The sequence below is a fragment of the Sus scrofa genome, chromosome 3, assembly GCF_000003025.6.
Source record: "Sus scrofa isolate TJ Tabasco breed Duroc chromosome 3, Sscrofa11.1, whole genome shotgun sequence".
Taxonomy (NCBI): domain Eukaryota; kingdom Metazoa; phylum Chordata; class Mammalia; order Artiodactyla; family Suidae; genus Sus; species Sus scrofa.
The window spans coordinates 120,317,768-120,342,119 of record NC_010445.4 but is presented as its reverse complement, the minus strand read 5'-3'; the positions used below and the strand labels follow the sequence as shown (position 1 = coordinate 120,342,119).

Genomic DNA, 24,352 nt, shown 5'->3' with positions numbered 1-24,352 from the left:
ACTTCTAACACTGAGTCTGGAGTAGCATAAACGTCCTTCATGTTTTTAATTGCAGCTTTCAAGCATTTGCCTAATTCCTTTCTAAAAATCCATAGCTTTGAATCCCAGGTTATCAAATTCACCCTCTAAATCATTATTGCTGTCATCTGTATAAGTCCCCAGGTCATATCCCTCCCTTCTCAGTAGTCTTAGTCTGGCTCACCATCACTTTCTAATACTTCTTCTTTCATAATTTTTGGTGATTTCAGTGTACATATAAATAAATTCTTCTGGCACTCCAACCTGTTACTTGAATTTGTTTCCTATAATAATAATCTTCCTGCACTATTCTAGTCACTCTTTCCCAGTTCCAGACCCTAGACACAGAAATCTCTCCATAATCTCAATTTCATGCATCGTATTTTCTGCCACAATCTCCTATCTTGCCAGCTCGCTTCCTATAATTTTCCAAACCCCATGATCCTTTGATCCCACCAGGACTTCCAAGCCATTAATCCTACCACTCTTTGTCCCTCATTCCTCATGATGTCCTTACTCTTCTCCTCGCTGAGTTTAGATTACCTGGTTAATCCTCATAATTACTCCTTGCTCTAGTCCTTGCCTTCTCTCACTGATTTGAATTTGCTAGGTGAATTTATACCACTGGTTACATCCAGTCCTCTACCTACTCCAAGTCTGAACACATGCCTGAAGAAAAATGCAATTCCACACACGATGGCTCTCACTTTAAAATTCAAGACCATGAACCTCAAATGGGACCTTGCTATTGCCAGATAAACAAACCATAGATCATGGGTCTACTGATTCTCCTACTCTCCTAGACAACTATTTCACATGTTCTTCTCTCTTTGGACATCCTATCAACACCTCCATCACAAACATCAATCTCAGCAAATAATCAGTTTCCTATATTATGGAGGATTTGAAATAATCAAAAGAGAATACCCAGAGACTTTCACCATCACATCTACACACTCCTGCCTTTTCTCACCTTTTAGCAGAAGTAATAAACTTTCAGGCTTTTATCTAAAGCCAATTTTTCCACAAGTGGACTAGGTACCATCCCCTTTTGCCTACTCAGAGACAAGGTTCTAGCAATTCTTCCCTTTCTCTCCTACATCAATTTCTTGCTCCTACTAATTCCCCAATAGAATACAAAGAAACTATCATTTCACCCATGTTTAAAAAAATTCTCTTTGGGAGTTCCCGTCATGGCGCAGCAGAAACGAATCTGATTAGGAACCATGAGGTTGAGGGTTCGATCCCTGGCCTCGCTTAGTGGGTTGGGGATCCAGTATTGCCATGAGCTGTGATGTAGATTGCAGATGCAGGTCAGATCTGGCGTTGCTGTGGCTGTGGCATAGGCTGGCAGCTGTAGCTCTGATTAGACCCCTATCCTGGCAATCTCCATATGCAGCAGGTGTGGCCCTAAAAAGACAAAAGACACACACACAAAATCCTCTTTGCCCTCTTTTCCTATAACTGCTATCCCCATTTCTCTACTCTCCTTTCCAGCAAACTCCTTTAAAGTGTGTTGGTACTCACGGTCTCCTATTCCTCTCCCACTCTTTCTTAAACTTATGCTGATCAAGCTTTGCCCCATGAGTACGTTGAAAACATTCCATTCAGTGTCGTCAGTGATCTCCACATTGCTAAGTTCAATTGCCAATCTGCATTAAGAAGGGTGTGGTATATTTTCCTCACTTGGCTTCCAGGACCTCACAATCCCTTGTTTTTTCTATTAGCTTAGTCATTTCTCTTCTCTCCTTTGATGGCTTCTCCTACTCCCATTGATTTTTTAATACTGGAGGGTCTCAATGTTCAATTTTTAGTCTCTCCTCTTCTCTGTCTACGCTCATTGTCTTGCTGATCATATTCACTTCCATAGTTTTAAATACCTTCAATAAGCTGTTAACTCCCAGATTTGAATCTCTAACACAGATGTCACCTCAAAACTCCACACCAGTATATTTTATGGCATTCTTAACATTTCTATACTGATATCTAATAAACCTCTCAAACTCAACGTATCTAAAACCAAAATCCTGATATCATAGTCACTCAGGCTTCCATAAAAAACAAACAAACAAACAAACAAAACATAGACTGGGCTTAAAGAAAAGGAATTTATTTCTAACAGTTCAGGAGACTGGAAGTCCAAGATCAGGGTGCCAGTACGGTCAGTGTATGGTGAGAGCTCTCTCCATGGGTTGCAGCTGGCCACCTCTTCAGTGTATCCTCACATGGCCTTTCCTTGGTAAACACAGGTACAGAGAGAGAAAGAGAAGGGAAGCAAGCTTTCTGGTATCTTTTATTATAAGGACACTAATTCCATCAGGAGTGACTTCATGATTTTATCTAAGCTAAATTACCTTCCAAAGCCCCATTCCCAAATACCATAATATTGAGGGTTAGGTCTTCAACATGTATTTAGGATGCCTCAATTAAGTTCATACTACTAACACACACCACACACACACACACACACACACACACGCCTTCACCATCCTTGGCCTACTACTTTTAATTTGATAGCAACAGCATTCTCTAAGTGACTGGAATCAAGCACCATGGAATTATCCTTGACTTTTTTTCTCACATCACACATCCAACATCAGAAAATTCTTTTGCTCCTACCTTCAAAATTCATTCAAAATAAAGTCAGCTTCACCAACTCTCTTACTACTTTGGTCCAAGCTTCTGTTCTATTTCAGCTCCTATCCTTTCCTCTACACCACCCAGTTCCCAACAACCAGTGATCTTTATAAATCACAAGTCAGAACTACTCCTCATTTACTTCAACTCTTTGTTTCAATCTTAATTTTTCAATGAGCCCTATGCTGACCACCCTATTTAATATTACAACCTCCTTCCCCACATATATCGCTCCTCTCCTTTTCCCAATTTTGCTTTTATTTAACATTTTCTAACATACTGTACAATTTATTTAAATGTTACATTTATCATTTATTGTCTGCCTACCTTGATTAGCATATAGGGTCCACAAGAACAGTAAATTCTATTTGTTCACTGACATACTCCAAGTGCCTAGAACAGTGCCTCATATGTAGTAAATGATCAATAAATATTTTTGGATGAATTAGTAACTAAAATCAATTCTTATATTAATGAATAATAGTCTTTGAGTAACTGTTCATGACAGTGCTTAATTAAGTATTAACTGCCATCATTTATTAAATGCCTACCAGGTACCAGCCACCCTGTTGGCCTGCTTTATCTGTTATCTTGATAAAACATTGAAAGTCATCTCCTACTATCAACAATTTGCAGATGAAGACAGAGAGAATCTAATAAGTTATTATGAGTTGGAACCAGATCCCTCTATATTCAAAACCCCATGCTCTTTCTGCTACAATATGCTGCTTCTGCTTTCAGTTTATTTCACACCCTTTTTGGAAATGCAGAGTATGATGTAACCAAAAGTTGTCATAATGATGCATTTATTTTCATCTCTTGCCTGACTCCTTTTCTACCACAAAACCACAACCCAATCTGCTGATCATGTCTCCATATGTGAGAGAAAGTGGTACTGGTCCACTTTCTCCATGGTACTCAAGTCAGAAGGAAATATTTAAAGAACTAAATATTTAGGTCGGAAGGAAGAACTTTGAACATAGACTTTTAAATATCAGTGAAACTGAAAACTACTGGGATAAAGATTTTTATTTCTCCATCTTGCTTCAGAATAGAAAGATAAGCCTGGCATATTTTTTCGAATTCTGTAATTTCCAAAACTGAAAAGTCTTTCATGGCTGAAGGCATAGGAATATTAAAATTTAAAGACTTAAAGAATACTGAATCTAAGTGTCCAAGAATCCCTTAAAAAATACTTTTTCAATTCCTATTACTAAATGCACTTTACCTCTTATAAGTCTGCAGTTAGGAATGGGATGAAGTAATAATCAATTCATTATAAACACATTTTTAGGGATTAACTAAAGTTAAATAAAATCCATACATATACATATATATATATATATACGAACATTGTCAAATATGCCATTATTCTAATTTTGTCCAATGACAACTTGAAAAAAATTTTTAGAATGCTAATTTTTTAAAGTTTAACTGTACATTCTAAGTAATAATAATAAAATTAGAAAATTTCTCACCAATTGGCAAGCTAGGCTTCAGCATAAAGAAAATTATGGTCAAAATATATACAAATATATTTAAATTGATTAAAAATGTGGACATGAACATAAATGGATTATTCTGTGGAACATTTTAATCATTACATAATCTTATCTGCCTTACTTAAATATTCACGTATTGATATATTTATTAATTTATCATTTATTTGCAATCATTTTTTAAAACACTGCACTGCAGCATGCTAAAATTTAACTAATGAGTAATAAAACTAAATGTTCAGAGTTCATCAAGAGCCCATAAACCTTCATATCACTTAATGATATGCTTTTAATGCTTTTTAGAAAAAAAAAAGTTTTAATTGAGGAAATTAAACTTTTCCATTAAAATGTTTTTATTTAAGCCAATGCCCTAATTTATGAAAATTCAAGCTACTTCATAAATAAAACTGTAAACATGAAGGAATATTTTAACATTTAAAAGATTAAGACACTATGAACTATGATTATATATGTAGTTCTCTTTTGGGGGTTTCTTCCTTTCTACTTCTTATCTGTAAGATTTAAGAAAAAGGAAAACTAATTTTATTTTTATTTAACTTTTTAGCATATGACTCCTTTCTCTCTCAAACAGGTTTTTAGCCTCATGAGAGCAGTCAAGTTTGATATTCGCTATATATCCAGAAGTTAGCCTTATGTCTTGCATACTGCAGTCCTCAGTAAAAACAGAAAAGGAGACCAAAAGGAAGGAAAGAAGAAAAGCTATATGAAAGTAGGTAGCAGTTATGAAGTTAATAGAGCATTAGCCTTCATTTCAGTTCAACAACACGTACTCTGTGCCAAGTAGTGTGTTAGGATCTAAAGTCCTACAATCTACTTACTTGAAAAAGTCATTTAAACTAAATACCAGTTTCATCATCTGGAATAGGGATGATAATGGACCTGTAAGAAGATTTAATGATGCAAAATATAGAAAGCACCCTAAACTTATTTAAAAACGATAGAAATAGGAGTTCCCGTTGTGGCGCAGTGGTTAACAAATCCAACAAGGAACCATGAGGCTGCGGATTCGATCCCTGGCCTTGCTCAGTGGGTTAAGGATCAGTGTTGCCATAAGCTGTGGTGTAGGTTGCAGATGCGACTCGGATCCCGCGTTACTGTGGCTCTGGTGTAGGCCGGCGTCTACAGCTCTGATTGGACCCCTAGCCTGGGAACCTCTAGCCTGGGAACCTCCATATGCCGCGAGAAAAGGCAAAAAGACAAAAAATAATAATAATAATAACATAAAATAAAATAAAAACGATATAAATAAACATAAGGATGATAATGAAAAGCTGGCTACAGTTCCTGTATTCTAGTTTAGAGAAAGTGTTTCTCCAAAGGCATATGAATCACTGGAAAATAAGAGCATTCATTATGCTTTATTGAAGCTCTAATATGTGAAGTACTAAAAATTAATTTGTTTTAAATCCTGGAATTTCAGTATATGCTTCCTATCCCAGAAAACCTCTTTTAATCTTCCAATGTATCAAACACAACAAAATTCTTAAAAAAGGAACTTAAAATATAAAACAGAAAAAATTTTTCACAATAAGAAGAGAATTAGGTCCTTCAATATATTTTCTTTTGATCCATAATCCCCATGATTTTGTATAAAATAATAAAATTAAAAATAATCATTAGCAAATTTATAAATCTGCTAAATTGATCATCTTATGTTATTGTGAATAAAACTTCCCCTTGCCCTGCCCTAATCTATAATAATTTGAAATCTTAAGATTTAGTTTAAGGTCTGCATGTTTCATATAAATTCGCAATCCTAGCAGAATCAATCTTTCCAACTTTCTGCACCTCCACAGCAGAGAGATTGTTCACTCTGCTCTATATTATTTGCCAATATGTTTGCCACTTCAATTAGACTAAAACCCCACACTTCGTCTATCTCTGTAACTCCCACAGCAGTTGCCAAGTGCTTTGTATATATAGAATTCTATAGGAATATTTGTCCATCTGAATAATGTGTTGTATCTATTTTAATCTAATATTTCATGCTTTCTGTCAAATTTACCAATGTGCAGTATTTTTCTATGCTTAAAGATTACTAACAAGCTTTTGCACAGCAAAGGAAACAAAAAGACAACTTACAGAATGGGAGAAAATAGTTTCAAATGACGCAATGGACAAGGGCCTAATCTCTAAAATATACAAACAACTTATACAACTCAACAGCAAAAAAGCCAATAACCCAATGGAAAAATGGACAAAAGACCTGAATAGACATTTCTCCAAGAAAGATATACAGATGGACAACAAGCACATGAAAAAATGCTCAACATCCCTACTATTAGAGAAATGCAAATCAAAACTACCATGAGATACCACCTCCCACCAGTAAGAATGGCCATCATTAATAAGTCCACAAATAACAAATGCTGGAGGGGCTGTGGAGAAAAGGAACCCTCCTGCACTGTTGGTGGGAATGTAAGCTGATACAACCACTATGGAGAACGGTATGGAGATAACTTAGAAAACTACACATGGAACTACCACATGACCCAGCAATCCTACTCTCAGGCATATATCCAGACAAAACTTTCCTTGAAAAAGACACATGCACCCACATATTCATTGCAGCACTATTCACAATAGCCAAGACATGGAAACAACCCAAATGTCCATCGACAGATGATTGGATTAAGAAGAAGTGGTATATATACACAATGAAATACTACTTGGCCATAAAAAAGAACAAAATAATGCCATTTGCAGCAACATGGATGGAACTAGAGACTCTCATACTGAGTGAAGTAAGTCAGAAAGAGAAAGACAAATGCCATATGATATCACTTATATCTGGAAACTAATCTATGGCACAATGAACCTTTCCACAGAAAAGAAAATCATGGACTTGGAGAACAGACTGGTGGTTTCCAGGGGGGAGGGAGAGGGGGCAGGATGGATTGGGAGCCTGGGGTTAATAGATGTGAACTATTGATTTTGGAATGGATTATCAATGAGATCCTGTTGTGCAGCACTGGGAACTATGTCTAGTCACTTATGATGCAGCATGATAATGTGAGAAAAAGAATGTATACATTTATGTGTAACTGGGTCACCATGCTGTAGAGTAGAAAAAAAAAACTGCACTGGGGAAATAACAACTTAAAAAACATTTTTTAAAGATTACTAAGTATTTTATAAATTTCACTTAATATAATCTCAGTTACTTTCATAATTTTATCCCAATTTAAAACCTTTCTCCTTGATACACTTAGTAAGAAAAATCTGTTAAGCAAAAGAACTTTACACTCAAGTTCTAACAAATTCCCAAGCAGTTTCAAAGACACATAGGAATGTGTTAGCCAGAGCTAAGAATTCTACCATAAAATCAGTTTGAGTCAAAAACTAGAAAGACTTGCAAAAGAGGGAGTTTTTCCCCTTCTGTTGTTATGGAATTATGATGTCACTCATGATAAAAAAGAAAACTGAGAAAAATATATTTTTAATAAAGTTCAAAAGTGCTATATACAACATGAATGTACTTAATGCCACTGAAATATGTACCTAAAAATGATGACAATGGCAAATTCATATCATGTATATTTTACTGCAATTTTAAAAACTACTATATCCTTTGTAATAAATTGTCTATGTTAAAAGGACTTCCATGGTATCTGATACAAACATTACATATGTTAAAACAAATTGGCCCCAAATATGTATAACAGTTGAATTATGCCTTAATAAAGAAAGTGTCCTGAAAAGTAAATATTCAAAAAATGTAACAGACTTCAAAGCATAAAGGTAAATATTCCTCAGCCTATTTTTCATAGGTTGGCTCCCTTAAGACAGGAGACCCTATAAGTTAGACAGCCCCAAACTATTCCTTGGGTAGATTCCATTAAAAGGATGGCTCCTGTCTAGGAAGAGTGATGAGTAATAAGATCTGAGTTTTAAACATGAGAGGCTTTATAGAATGAGTCATTTATTCAATTCCAGATTCATGATATGCTCTCAATAAATGTTTGTTGAGACTATAAATAAGTGAATGAGTTAGGAAACAGATCATATACTCCCCATTTGAGATACATGAATGATAATGATAACCACTACCCTAACCTTTATTTATTTTCTTTTCTATTATCCCTTAATAGCAAATAAAAGTTGCCACGGTACATAAAAATATTATACATTCTTTTCACTTACATTTAATGTCTTTCCCCTTTGGTAGTTCCCTTTTATTTCCAATTAGTAGTCTACAGGGTGTTTCATTTGCAGAACAACAAAACATCGGAAGTTATTTTAGCATTACAATATGCCAAATGAAGAAACATCTGGAAGCCAAATGAGGCTACATGACATATTATGGTCATGCAGAGAAAGTCAGAATGAAATATCCAATGTCCTAACTATTCTTTTAGTTGTTTAGTGGGTTTTGTCTCTTAGATTTTACCAACAAAATCTGTATACTCTCTAAATCTAGAACCATGATATATACATGAATATTCCACCCAGTAATTGACAAACTGTTAGGCATTTAATGAGTCTAAATACATACTTGATATTTACTAACATTCATATAGTCACAGAATTGGAATTACTAATAGTATTCAGTTGTCCATGCTGCACATCATAGAGCATTCATTATATAAGACATCGCAAGAGTAACACATTAAAATATTCCCTTATATTAGTGTTTTTGATTTCCACTTAGTAGAAACTTTCCAAGCCTAGCCTAGACTTTTATAACTCCATCTTAAGGCTGACCATTTAGTCTCCAGTATATTTTGGCTTCTAACTGCAGCTCTTGCTCACAAAATAGAAGGTAAAACTTCCTTTCAAGCCATTTTATCTTGGCTTGAAATGCTTTGAAATGTGTCTGTTCAAAGAGAAGCTTTTGCCAATGTTGGCACAGTATAGTTCCTTTAAGAATCCCCTTAAAGAAATACTATAACATTTTCAAAACCTGATAGGTGGATAGAGCTGAAATTTAAAATGAACAATAATTATTGCCTTTTCCCCTAAAAGAGAATGTTATGATAGAAGGTGAAGGACTAAAACATTTGGGATTTAAGTCTTCTCCTAGATGATTCCTCACTAGAAAATATAAGAGTATAGGAGCTTTAAATGCACATTGCTAAGTGAAAGAAGCCAGTCATATATATACAAAACACATGACTCCAACTATATGATATTATGGAAAAGGCAAAACTATAAATACACTAAAAAGATGAATGGTTTCAGAAGTTGTGGAGGCAGGGCAATGAGGGGTGAATGAACAAGTGGAGCAGAGAGGATTTTTAGGGCACTAAAAACTCTTCTGTATTGTATTGCGAAGGTGGATACATGTCATTATGCATTTGACAAAACTCACAGAACTGTATAACAGAAAAACTGAACTCTAATGTAAACTATAAGCTTTAGTTAATAATAATGCATAAATTTTGGTTCAACAATTGTAACACATGTACCACTGCAACACAAGATGTTGAATATAGGAGAACTGGGGAGAAGGAGGGGGTAGAAGTATATGGGAGCTCTGTATTTTCTATTTATCTTCTGTAAATCTAAAACTACTCTAAGAAATAAGGTCTATTAATGTTTGTTAGTATTATAAAATGTTAATGGTTTATAAAACCATGCTCTCTTATTTCCTAACAAGGGTTTTAATCTAGTATGAGAGTGTTCTATCAACTCTATACAACTTTACAGCATTGTATATTTATGAATTGTTGGTACTCTTACACTTGATTTCTTTATAATCCCCTCCAAACTGTTCTTTCTTTGTATATAGAAACCTTGAAATTATTCCTAGATACAACTCCAACTTTGTGGCATTCTAATTAAAAATTTATACTTCATGATATTTCTTTCCTATCAAGAAAAGCTTTATTAAATAAATGGTTGAAAAATATATGTGAATTAAGTCTGTTTCTAGATAAATAAATCAGTATGTACACAAAGTTATACATTGAGCTAATTCCCATACTGTTCTACAGAATGCAAATTAAATTTTTCTATATTAAACTCATAGTTTTCCATACCCAGAAAAGGAGATTTGAGATGTTTAGAGAGATTTTGTGAAAGTATATAAAATGTTTAAGCAACAGATTACCAAAGCGATTAAAAAATGAAGTACCAACAGGAAGACTCTGATTTACCCAGCAGTCTATGAAAGAATCCTTTGTTCTGCCTCATCACAAAAGCGGCCTCTAAAATTTTATTATTGAGACTAAGTCTATATATGTCCTACAGAAAGTTTTTCTACTCATAAAGGCGTTTGATGGCTGATAATGACAATGACAGTAATGATGAGGATCATTCCTAGGGTAGCATTTAGAATAGGAGTAGATTTGTGAGGTATTATTTTGTGAAACAAACTTTAAAAGAGAAAAAATAATTTTATACAACATTCATTTTGCCTGTATATGAAAGTTCATAAAAATTTCATAAAGCTTTTTAAAAATCAATATTATCAAGAATTAAAAAATATATAAACCAATTTAAGTAGGTATTAGTTGTTCTAAAATCATTTTATACAAGCTTTGTGAAGAAAAAGCTGGGTTCTGCTTTGAAGCTGACTTAAATATTGAGGGAGAAAGGGAAAGTAAGAAAGAGCCAAAGACAAAAAAAAGTCAAAAAGCCTCACTGGATTTAGCTATATTCTCTTCTGCAAAACAAAACAAAAAAAAGCTATAAACTTTTTTTTTTTTTTTGTCTTTTTAGGGCCGCACCCATGGCATACAGAGGTTCCCAGGCTTGGGGTCGAATCGGATCTGCAGCTGCCAGCCTATGCCACAGCCACAGCAACACTGGATCTGAGCTGCATCTGCAACCTACATCAGAGCTCACGGCAACACCGGATCCTTAGCCCACTGAGTGAGGCCAGGGATCAAATCTGCGCCCTCATGGATGCTAGTCAGGTTCGTTTCCACTGAGCCACAATGGGAACTCCAAAAGCTATAAACTTAGTAGAATTATCAACAAAAATATAAAGCCAAGCATAAGAAATCATGGATAAATGCTACATTAGTAGTCAGCCCATGATCAATTAACATTTTTGAATGAAGGACACTGACAAAGAATTTTCTAAAATGATGCCTATGCACAAGTTTGGATAAGTGAAGAAAAAAATAGCATGGACAGGTATAATAAATATTTTATAAATGAATTCTTTTAAAAAGCACTATTGCTATTCAAGGACATAGTATTCATAACATGTTCAAGTAGTTGGAGAAAGCATCATAGAGGTAGTAGTGTAAGAATTGATAAGATTTAAATAGATAAGAGGGGAGAGCACCTTAGGAGAGGAATGATTACAAGGACAATATTAGTGGGAGAAAATGAAGCATTAACAGACTAGTTTAGTAGTAGAGAAGTTGTGGGGTGATCACCTGGAAAGCTACATTAGGTCAAGTCATATTCTAGAAAGAATGGAAAAGGATGAATGGGTCAGAGAACTCCTCAGGACAAAGAAGCAACAGGATTTGATAGCGCAGAATAAATGTCAGGTAGAAATGTGAATGATGACTGAGGAGGAAAAGATAAAAGCACAGAAGGGGCATATGAATGTTAATGAAAAGAAAAAGCCACACCTAGAAAGTTTGAGAAAAGTTCTAAGAAATGCAGCCCAAGCCAGATAGATATTTTAGGAACAAGAATTCCAGGAAAAGAAAGCAAGTGAAAACGCCCTGAGGCAGGGACATCCTAATGTATCCAACAAACAAGACTAGTGTGGTTTCAGTGGAATGAACAAGGGGGAAATAGCAGTAAGGAATTGAAAGTGTCAAAATCGTCATATACCCTCTATATATAAGTAAGAATTTAAGCTTTTTCTCTGAGTAAGATGGAAAGTTTTGAGCAGAGTTGTGATGTGCTATGACACATTTTAAAGAATCATTCTGGCTAATGTGTTCAGAATAGATCAAAGAGGAGCAAGTACTAAAGCAGGGAGGCCAATTAGGACTTTATTGCACTACTGCAATCATCCTGGCAAGAGAACCTAAAGCCAACAGAATATGTCAATGGATCAGCTGTGGTTGCAAGGAAAAGAAAAATTGTCAAAAATGATTCCAAGATCTCTAACCTGAATGAGTAACTGAAAGAAGGAAGTTACCACTCACTGATGTGAGAAACCCTATGGGAAGAGAGGCTTGGGGGAAACAGGTGCTTAGTTCAGGGCAGATAGGTTTGCAATGATGTCTAGTGAGATATCACAGTAGAGATGCTGAGTTAACTGTTACGAGTCAAGTTCAGGGAAGAGATCCTCAAAACTTCTCTTTTTTTTCTCTTTTTTTAATTATATGTGTTTCAAATTATAAATTTTATATTATAGAAACATTATAGAGACTTAGATCAGAAGTTTATGTTTTTGCCTATAGCCTGAATAGGTGAAATAGTTTAAGGACTATTTCTTCTGAGTTTGCTGTTATAATACATGTTTGTCCTTTAAAAAACAAAAACAATGGGAACAAAAACATGAAACAGGAATATCTGAAAGATAGCTTCAAAAATGACATATTTTACAACCATGATTTGGAACCCTTGTGATAACTATGTTCTAGCCCCCTTAGCCCAAAATATAATTTTTCAGTAGCATAAATTCTGTCACAAACTACTATATGTCTATGTAAATATGTATAATGTTTGTGTTATTAGAAAAACTTCCCAAACTCATGTCTGACTCTATAAATATTCTTTCATGTAGCCATTTGAATGGAACTAAAAATCAACATTACTACATATTTTGCTTTCTATTTTGCTTAACTAAATAAGGTTAAATGAATAATATTAACTCAGAGGTTTGCATACTTAAGGCACTGACTATCAACATGACTTTTTCAAGTTGATTTAATGGAAGGTTCTGCTTCTCTTCTCATGCTAACTGTTAATGCATCCAAAAGCTTGTTACTTTAAGCTGAAGCAACACAGAGATTTATTGTAAGGTTAAATAAAAGCTAGTAGTTTTTGAAGTGCCTTTTCATCCTTTGAATATTTGTCTTCTGAATGCTTTCAGAAGCATTCAACTTTTATATTTTAAGAACAAAGATAAGAACAAGATGGAGGGAGGATAGATTTCAATTTTAAATGTCTTCTGCCATAATCCCCAGTGAAAACTCTCCAAACTTGGCTATGAAGACAAAAACAAAAGAGCCTAAATATTACCTCTCTCCTACCCTCCAACTTTCTAATTCCAGAGATAAGAACTCACAGAACTAGGCAGAAGGGGGAAGGTGATGTCTGTTTTTATGTACATATACGTGTTTGGATAGGAAGTACTGGGGGAAGGGATGCTTGAGTTATGACACTAGCACAAACAAGTTTCTCACTTAGGGAAGTGTAATCTTCCTCAAATTTTTATAAGAAAAGCTCCATAGATCAAATAATGGGACAGTGACATGGGAAACCACTGTGACAGCATGGTATGTGCTTGGAGTTTAAACTTATCACATAGTTCAAAGTGTGAAAGAACCCAGTAGTGGTGGTAACTTTATATACCATTTATTGGAGAAAGAATGAAAGCATATATAGAAGCCTCCTAAAATTAAGAGTAAGACTGGAAGCACAAAAAAACTGCCCTAGAGAAACTGATGTGAGAACAGAATTCAGTACTCACACACAGCAACAGAGAAAAGGGGAAAGACAAACCTTGATCATGATGAGATTAGCCTTGTATCAAGGTTAAAGAAAAATCCAACATGAGACTTCTAATAATAATAAAGAGAAGGAAGAGGAAGGTGAAGACCCATGTAGAAAAAAATTTAAAGGAATATCATCATGAGACTCAAAGGAACAGGCATAGTCCTAAAGATAACTTAAGTCGGGATACAGAAAAAATTTCAAGAAAAAGTCAAATATTCCAAATACTTATTAATTAGTAAGTAGTTACTATGAATATACAGTGTTACTCACTGTTGAGTAGTTTCTATCAGAGCCATCACATGTATTAGCTCATTTAATCATCACAGTGATCCCATGAGATATTATTATTTCCTTTTTAGAAATAAGGACTTGCCCATGTTGCAAAGCTACTAAGAATTCAAAAAGACCTATGTCTTTTTTGTCTATTATGAGCAGGTGTAGAAGTTTATTCATTCATACACTCAATATTTTATGGGTACTTAAGAGGCAGGTACTATTCCATACACATGAAATTAATATGTCAAATTAATACATTAGCGAGGAAAAGGGAAAGAAACCCGCCTTTAAGGGGCTTGCATTACAGCAAGATATAAAGTATATAGTGTGTGAGAAGGTGATGAGTTCTGTGGGGGAAAAGAAGAAATTAGAGCAGGGTATTGAAGTTGGAAAGTACATGGTAAGGGATGAAAATTAATGAATAGAACTGAATTTGAAATGGTTTTTAGTGTCTGAGAACTTTGGCTTATAATAGGATAATTTAATCCAGTAATATTTATTTTGTGAATTGATACATTAGTCTTCGTTTGTCGTGTGCTTTCTGATTTTTATGTTTTCTCGATGCTTCCGTCTTTTCTTACTTTTTGCTAAGTAGCCCACTTTATTGTTAGTTCTTGGCCAAGAGTTTTGAAAAGCCTTACTCTACCAATGGTTACCTTAAAATTACATATATCATAAATTTCTCTACCAATCTCAAACACAGAAAGTAAGCTCTACTTACTTACAAGGCAAGGTCATATACATGCCTTCTTATGTATTTTATTACTGAGCCTAATGCAATCAAAGTAGTATCAAAATACTTTTGTTTTATTGGCATTCCCATCATGGCTCGGCAGTTAACAAATCTGACTAGCATCCGTGAGGATGCAGGTTTGATCCCTGGCCTGTCTCAGTGGGTTAAGGATCCGGCATTGCCGTGAGCTGTGTTTTAGGTTGCAGACGTGGCTTGGATCCTGTGTGGCTATGGCTGTGGCATAGGCCAGCGGCCACATCTCTGATTCAGCCCCTAGCCTGGGAACCTCCATATGCCGCGGGTGCAGCCCTAAAAAGAAAAAAAAAATTGTTTTATGATTGAATAAATTAATAGTAAGTATTAACTGCATGATCATAATTCTGCCCTGGGGCCAAAGAAAGACTCTGAAGAGGGAAATAAAAACTTGAAACTGAATGGAGAAAAGGGTGAAAAAATTACTGCAAAGGAACGTGTCCCTATCCCAATCCTGATAAGGACCAAATGATCTTGAAAATCTTACCCACCCTCTTCGCACATCTCTTTTTTCACTTGAAAAATAGGAAGAGTGGATTAGAAGAGTGCGTTCATTGCCTTTCATGAGTCACAGATCCTTTTGAGAAACCTATATACACTATCAATGTTTTCCACAAAAGCTTTCTATACATATATCATGAAAAAGAATGTTGACATGTTTTATAAGATTATGAAAGGCTTTTAATGTGTATATTGTAACATGCTATGAAAACACTAATGAAATATTTTATAACATTTAAAGGTAATTAGATAATTGACACATACACACAAAACCTTCTCCATATTTTATAATATAGAAATACCAAAACTCCCAAGCTAGAAGAACACATTTATCCAAAGAAAGAAACAAAAGATTTAAAAATATAAAATATTTTGAAATATTAAAGTCCAATATCTTCTTTAAAGTTCTTGTAACATTTATTTCAGATAGGGATGGAGTTGTTTAAGCTTAGCTTTTCTTGACAAACCAATTCTGATTGGTCGACTGCATGTCTTAAGAGGTAGTACTCTTGAAATTCCATGTGAAAAATTACTACCTAAAAATATAAGACAGTAGAAGTACATAAGGGAGTAAAAATCACTTATAGTGTCTATGCTTAAAATTTTTTCACTAACTTCTAATCATGACACTAGCAACAACACTTATTACTGAGTCACTTATCTAAGTGCTTTGAATGCATTAGTTTACTTCATCCTATCTCCATATTTTAAATATGGAAAACTCAGCATACAAACACAGACACAAAAGTAACTTGCCCAACATAAAATAACAGCTGAATAAAATCAGCATTCCAATCAGGCGCTCTAACTTAATATAAACAACAAAAATATATATATAGTTGATGTAAAAACCATGTTATTTTTTTTCTATTAGAAGTGACTAGGCTATATTGTTAATAAATACATTTGGCTTCTAATAGAGATTATTATCAATAATAAAGCACAAATGTATTTCATCTGTTATGCATTGATGGAGAGATCTAATTTAGAAGTTTTTATTTAATATCACACTAGCATTTTCTAAAAAGTTTCAATGTTTTATGGAGGTATATATGTTACTAAATCAGTTAACCAAACAGGCAGAATCAACTGCTCATGGTAATGAAATATAAAAATACCTATAACTTTGAGTAGTTAAAAATAAATAAATAAACTGTAGCGTATGTATGTAAAGCTGGAAATGTATCAAGCTATAACGAATTAGTATGACATAACATAGCAGCATATTATATTTAAAACAGTGTAATCAACCCAACACTAAATACAAGGTAAAAAGCATGATTTCTACTAGGCTGAATCAAATAGGATCTGTGTGTGTATATATGTAAACAATAATGAAATAAAATACAAAATTTAGCTGTATGTATATAGGGAGAAAACAACACAAAATTAGCTATATATCAGTTTATGATACTTTATTCACATTAAAATTATAAAGTTAATTATAAAAACAAGAGGAAAATGTATTTCTAGATTTGTTTCATTTTTTGAACAAAAAGGGATGATCTAACTAAAATAAAATTGTTGGATGTCTGATACACTAGATTTGGTTATAAATTAGATAATTTCAGAAGTTTATGCTAAGAATACTTCTTTATTATGAAATTACTATTTCAGAACAAAGCCATGATTAGCCTTTTTGATTAGTTTTTCAAAATATATCTTCCCTCTTTCATATTCTAATACAACAGATACTTCTGGTAATTTTGCAATGGATAGGAAATCACTGAACCAATTTGTATCAACAGCAGGTCTTTTACAAAGCACATGACTTTACACAGTCATTGAACTGTGGTTATAAAGATATGCTTCTTTGTCTCTTGGATTTCCTACCTTTTATTAAATAAATTATTATACCTTTTGTTATTGCTACACACTGGATTAATTTACTGCATTGCATTGTTTAACAATTCTAAACATTCAGCATAATGTCAGATATTGTTCATTTAAAAATCAATGTAAAAGAAAAAAGTCATGAAGTTTATTAGTGGTCTTTTAGAAATAATTCTAACTCAACTGTTTTCTAAATCCTTGCAACTCAAAGTTCCATCTCAATTCAGACTTGGAACTCAAAGACCAGCAGCATCTCCATTTTCTAGGAGCTTGACAGGAATGCAGAATCTTAGGGCTTACTGCACAACAAAATCAGGATTATTTTAACAAGACTCCCAAATGATGCATATGTCAAATGAAAATAAAAATGCACAACATGAGAGCTGTGAGTTTCAGTTTTATCTGGGGACTTACTGAAAACCACAGCCTGGAATACGCCTCTCAGGTAGCTCTGAGGCACTGCTCTGAAGAGGTAAGGGAGGAGGTCAGCATATGTGTGATTTTGGAGAAAGGGTACAGGCAATTAAACACATAACTCAGTAGAAGAATACTGATTATCATGAGGAACAGATATCTTAGTTAATAATTTTAGTGCTTTTCAAAGCATGATAAGACGCAATAAATTGGGTTCATACAATTTTCTCGTGAAAATATCTAGCTATGTGAAGCCCTATCGCACTAGTTTTTCCAGAGCACAGAATGCTTTATTCCTGATCTCTGCCCCAAACTCCTTAAGGGTGTGTTAAAGGTCAGCAAGTACAGTAGCTAATGACTCAATCCTTATAGAGCCAGATAACTAGAGATATTCCTTGGCTGACATAAAGTTAGAAAAGTATTGGTGCTAAAAGTTATATAAAGCACTGGCGCATTGGGTGGCTGGCGTATAACACACTCAAAATAATTTCAAACTACATACAAACCTTCCCCACACCAGAGAGAGGAGAGAGAGACAAAGGTAGATAGGATGCACTGGAGAGAGTAGCAGTTAGAAACTTTAGTTGGAGGCCTCAGGATGTGGGTGGGTAGGTATCAAACAGTTAGTTAGTTATCCCCATTTCCCAGGATCTCCCAAGTTTTCCCTTACGCTGTGGATTTTAAGCCTCAAGAAGATCATTCCATTTTATGCACCCTGAAAGTAGATTCAAGACAACTATCCTAACATGATATTAAATAAGTCTGGCTGACTTCATACATTATTTTTCATATTTCATGACAGGAAGCACTTTCCCTTGTGAAGGCACAATACATATTTCTACCAACATTTCTTTTCCAATTTGGGCAGATACTTTAATCTACCTCAATATCACAATTATTATCGTGATGACGATATGGGTTTGTGGTCTCTAATCTTCCTATATTCTATCACAAAATATGTTCCTAAACCCAATTTCTTCCTTTCTTGTCCAGGAAGAAATAACCCCTAACCTTCTCAGGCCAGTTCCACCACCTTGCTTTTAATCACCTTGAATATTGTTCCCTCAATGATTTCCTTTATTCAGGGGAGAAGAAGTTACTCAGGAGCTTTTAATCTTCTAAGAATTTGGATTACTTTTAAGAGTATTTCATTATAAGCTAAGAAAACAGGAAATTACACAGTTCTAAAGTGATTGAATAAAAGTACCAGGGACAGCATTTTACTGATAAGAAGCCAGGAGAAATGCTTTGAGAAATGACGCATCACTGAAGATATTTTGGTAAATACATTTCACCTACATCATTATTTTCTAGATCTAGTCTTCATTCTTTAGTTTGATTTTTTATAGTAATCAAAAATTTAAATGCCATAGCTTTAAATCATGTTAATATATTTAAAGATGCTAGTTTCTTTCAAAATTACTATATAAAATATCCATATAAAGGGCCACATAATATTTAAAGGATAGAAAACAATGATAATAAATTTATAATTCTAAGTAACATCTCATCAATGTAAATCCAACTTAAATGCCTTTTTTGTTTTTGCTAAAACAAAATTGTTACATACATTGATGTGCATATTTGATATATTTAATATATCATATAATTATTGCAATGCATCATTGCAAATATTAAAAGAGTTTTATAGAGTAAATTTCCTAATAACATTCTAAATATTTTAATTTCTAACCAGTTTTTAACTATTGGAATTTGCATTAATAAATTTTTACTGTTTACAAAAGTATTAAATTTTTCTATTTACTTTTAACAAAAGCATATTTTCCTCATGCTAAAAATGTAAGAATGCATTAATCATTTGAGAAAGCATTATAGAAAATAACCAAAAATCTTACCTCCCTTCAGTGAATAATTAAATTTTTCTTCCTTAAATTCATCCGAGAAAAAAGCTGGTCTCTTAGGTGAAGGTTTTTCACAATCTAAAAATAAAGATCAACATACAAATGACCAACAACATATGAAAAGATGCTCAATATTGTTAATTATTAGAGAAATGAAAATCAAAAATACAATGAAGTACTATCTCATTCCAGTCAGAATGGCCATCATTAATGTCTACAAATAACAAACACTGGAGACAGTATGAATAAAAACGTTTACACTGTTGTTGGGATGTAAATTGGTGCAGCCACAATGGAAAACAGTATGAAGATTTCCTTAAAAACAAAACAAAACAAAAAAACCCAAGAGCTACCATATGATCCTGCAATCCTGCAAACCAAGAGTTACCATATGATCCTGCAGTTGGAGTCTGATTGAAACTCCAATTCAAAAAGATACACGCACCCCAATGTTCACTGCAGCACTATTTACAATAGACAAGAAAACAGCCTAAATGTCCACCAACAGACGAGTGGATGAAGAGGTGGTACATATACATAATGGAAAACTACTCAGCCATAAAAAAGAATGAAATAATTCCATTTGCAGTATATTTACATGTGGAATCTAAAATACGACACAAAGGAACTTAACTATGAAACAGAAACAGACTCACAGACATACAGAACAGACTTGTGGTTGCCAAGGAGGGGTAGTGGGTAGGAATGAATTGTGAGTTTGGGATTAGAAGATGCAGACTCTTAAATATTGAATGGATACACAACAAGGTCCTACTCTATAGCATAGGGAACTATATTCAATATCCTGTGATAAACCATAATGGAAAAGAATATGAAAAAGAATATATCACTTTGCTGTACAGAAGAAACTAACATTGTAAATCAACTATACTTCAATAAAATAAGTTTTAAAATGTCATTTGTTACAGTAAAAAATGTGTACATAAAACATTAATCTATAAACAAATCACTTTATCAGAAATAATTTTCCTCCCATTGGCTCCTAATATTTAGATAAATAAAGCAGGACAATTCCCCAAATCTTCTTTAAAAATTTCATCACTTGTTCCCTCAACTTCAGTATGTTATTTAGTGTTTGAACAACACTTCATAGAAAAATATGCATCAATAAACACTGCCTTACACTTTATCTTTTTTTGCCAATATTATATATGTGGCCTACACAGAAAAAAAGCACCATTTTTTAAAGTCTCAGAAGGAACAATTAAAAACTATTTTCATACCTTCCTCAGAAGTAGAATAGAGTAATTCTTCCTCTGATGTTCTTAGAGAGCAATTTTCACTACGAACTTCATGTTCTCCATTTTTGGATACTGTTTTCCATTTAAATAAACTTTGGTGTTTCTTATGCATATTGGGACCCATTTTCAAACCCTTTCTTATCTTCATTGTTACCTCCTCAACATCACTATTTTCTCCAAAGTAATTTTCTTGCCCATTGTTGGTTTCCACAGTGGTTAGAATTTCATTTTCCTTACTAATTTCATGAAACATACGAAGTTCTTCAAGTACTAAATCAAATTTACTCTTCATCTCAAAATCGTTTACTATTGTCACAGAGGCTGTGGATAAACACTTGGCAGTTAAGTCCTGAAAACATTCATTGTTCCCTACACTTGAATGAGTTTCGAATTGACGATTAACACATTCTGAGGAGTCATTCTCTGGATGAAAATGCTTTGAATTAGCTAACTCACTTTCTTGCAAAATACTCTCATATTCATTTCTGTCAGCTACATTATTTTGATTAGCATACTTAGTTTCTTCCATATCTACTTTCTTCCTCGTTAATAAAACCGGTTGCATAGAAACCATGTCCTCCATTGAATAAAAAATATTTTTCTCTTCCTTTTTTATCTTAATATCTTCATAAACTTGGCAACCATTTATTAAACTTTGTGCTGTGACTTTTACTTCCTCCTTCAAAATTAAGTCATGTTTTCTGTCTTCAATTTCACTTAGCAAGTTTCCAAAATTTAGCACCTGAGTTATAGTCCTGGGAGTGATTTGTTCACTATGCTTTTTGCTATAGCTTGCTGGTATAGCCTGTTGCCTAATATTGAAGAAATCCTCAAATATGTATTTAAAATTAAATCTACTGATCTGATTACGCTTTTTTTCCCCTCCAGCATATAAATCTTGGTTCTGTATGTTTATTTCATAATTTTTTTATTAATATATTTCTGGTCATTCTGTATAAATCGAAGACCAGACTTAACATATGTTTTAACAACTTTAGGACTACAGTGAACCCAATTTTCCACATTCGTGAGTTGTTTAAGACAATTCTTATTCTTGTAACTAGTTTCTTTTGTTAAAAAAAATTCATTGATGTCATCAAAGTCCATAAAAAGAGGAATTTTTTCATATGTTTCAAAAATTGGAAAATGTATGTTTTTAGTTGTCATACTAAAGGAACTGGTAAGTTTTTTCTTAGACTCTTCAAAAATGTGTTCAGATTTAAACAGCCTTCTTTTCTCTAACATAGGTTTCATATTATCTTCTAATAGTCTTGAAAAAGTTAAAATTCTAGCTAGATATATAATATGGTTTTCCACTGTAACATTTTTTGGATAATTCAAATACATTATCCATTTGAAAATGCATCCCTCTTCTAATTTAGAACCGTTTTCATTTATTGTTAAAGAGTCCAAGTTATTGAGCAAAGAAGGTATGTTGGTTTTCCATATAATACTGAGAGGATCTGAAACACTGGTTTGTAAATATATGCTTAAAATATCATTCCTTCTATTGACATTCTCATTCCCAGTTATTCGATTTTGAACATCAGTTTGCTTTTTATACTTCAAAATTTCATACCAGATTAAAATACTACTATCTCTTTGATTTCCTGAAATACTTTTATGTAAATAAAAAACTTCTGCAATGAAACTTTCAAAAATATTGCTTAAATAAAAGTCTTTTTGTGTAATGTAACATTTCAACTGTAGCATATTACCATTTTCTTCTTTACCTTTTAACCAAAAAAAATTTATTAAAACTTTTTGACTACCCAGTGTTCCTATTATGAGAGGTTCTGATTGTTCTTCATATGTTGTCATGGCTTTTGTATTGTAATAATCTTCTCTGCTTAAAAGATCTATTTCTAATAATTCTTGCAAATTCAGTATTTCTCTAGTTTTTTTCACATTTGTGCATTTAGTTTTGTAATTATCCATAACCCAACAATTTCCCTATTTTTTCTTAAAATATGTCTAATATTATAGTCCCATCTTTGCGAGTTTTCCAATCTGGGAAATATGTAACGGTCCAAGCACAACTCTGCTTCTTCCCAATTTGCGTTTTCTAGTTTTATACTGAAATTCTTTGCAGAGTCTCTTACATCAAACTTGATACTACTGTGGTTATAATAGTGTAAACTGATCAAGCCTTTTTTTCTTATGCAAACACTTTGATTACTGCGTGACTGGTGGTTACTTTCATAACATTCAGAAAAAACATTTTCTGCATCCATAGTTTTTTTGTCATCCTCTAAGTTTTGCTTCTTAACATCAGGTCTATTTTGAGACCAGTAAATGTTTGTGAAATCGCTAACATATGCCTCATTTTTGTCATTTTTCTTTGCTAGTTCCTTTAAATAGACAGAGGACATTTTGCTATTTAAATCAGTTGGAAACTCAGGAAGACTCATTGTGCTGCTATCTCTAAAATAACTGGTTTTGGCAATTTCTATGCTGGGCTGGTTTTGAGATTTTGATATTTTTAGTGTGGATGCTGAAACGCTAATTTCTTTTCTCTTCGATGGCATAACACTGTCAGCTTTACATCTGTTCTTAATATTATGAAATGTTGAGTTGGCTTCCTTGTAAAAAGTAACATCTAAAAATGGATTTGCTGTCTGTTGTGTGTAATTATTGTCTTTCTGACTACTGTCTCTCCCTTGGACTAAATATTGTTTTCCATCGTCGTTTTTAATCCCATGAATATCATATACAGAGGTGTTGGGCAGCCGACCAGCCTCCGCTTCAGATCTATCACTGCAATAAACACTGAAGACCTCTCTGAAATACAGTCCTGGTTCACAAGACCTTCTGGAAGACCTCAAACCAGAATCAAGATTTTGTGTAGGGAGAGACGGCAAACAACTACTCATCTCAAATTGGCTATTTTGGCACCCCAGATTACATATCTGTTTCTCACTGACGGATTTCTCCACACACGAGTCAGGGGAGTTATCAAAAGGCTCTTTAGCAGAAACCAGGAGCGCCTTGAAGGGTCTGGGCGACGGCTCCCAGACTTTTTCCGCCTCAGACAAGCGAGGCACCAACGGCAGCCTCCACCTCGCCTCAGAAATGCAACTCGGTTCCTCAAGACGCAACCGCTTATTACTGGGTGGTTGGGAATCAGGGTCGTCAGGAGGCAGTAAAAGGGAGGCAGGCTCCCTGAGCCCGGCAACTCTCGGCGCGCGACGTGGGAACGACATGACAGCAAACTGACGGAACCTGTCTGAGGCTTCTGCCTGGCGTCAGTGTCTTAGCGGGCGAGGCGGAGCCACCCCACCCTCTAGAGCCCGCCTCGGCCACGCCCCTGACACGCCCCTTGAGGCCTAGTCTTAGGTTCAGCTTCAGGGCTAGCCCGCCCCGACCACGCCCCAGCCACACCCCACTGCCCAGGTCTAGGCCCCGCCCCCATCCACCGGGATCCCCAGAGCGTCGTGAGGTCTCTACCTCAAAGCACCGAGCGTCTGGAGCCGTTACATTGTCTATTTTTAGCGCTCCTTGCTGCTGTTGCAACTGTAGCTGGTCTAAACTTTTTCTTCCCTCTGGTAGAATTCAAGAGAAAAGTCCGAATCTGTTTGTATTTTAAAATTCGTGAACGGAAACAGCTTTATCTTTTAAATTCTAAAATTTTATGTTTTCCTCAGAAGAGACTTCTCCACAGCTTCTCTCGAACGCTTCCTCCAG

At 34.4% G+C, this 24,352-nt stretch overlaps 1 protein-coding gene across 1 annotated transcript; it reads right to left on the bottom strand.

Moving 5' to 3' along the window:
- On the bottom strand, positions 15,070-23,882 carry RAD51AP2 (RAD51 associated protein 2). Its single transcript, XM_003354916.5, is given in 5 exon segments — positions 15,070-15,833; positions 19,401-19,484; positions 20,651-21,592; positions 21,595-22,623; positions 22,626-23,882. Coding segments are annotated over 5 exon segments (3,420 nt in total). The 5' UTR covers positions 23,872-23,882; the 3' UTR covers positions 15,070-15,714.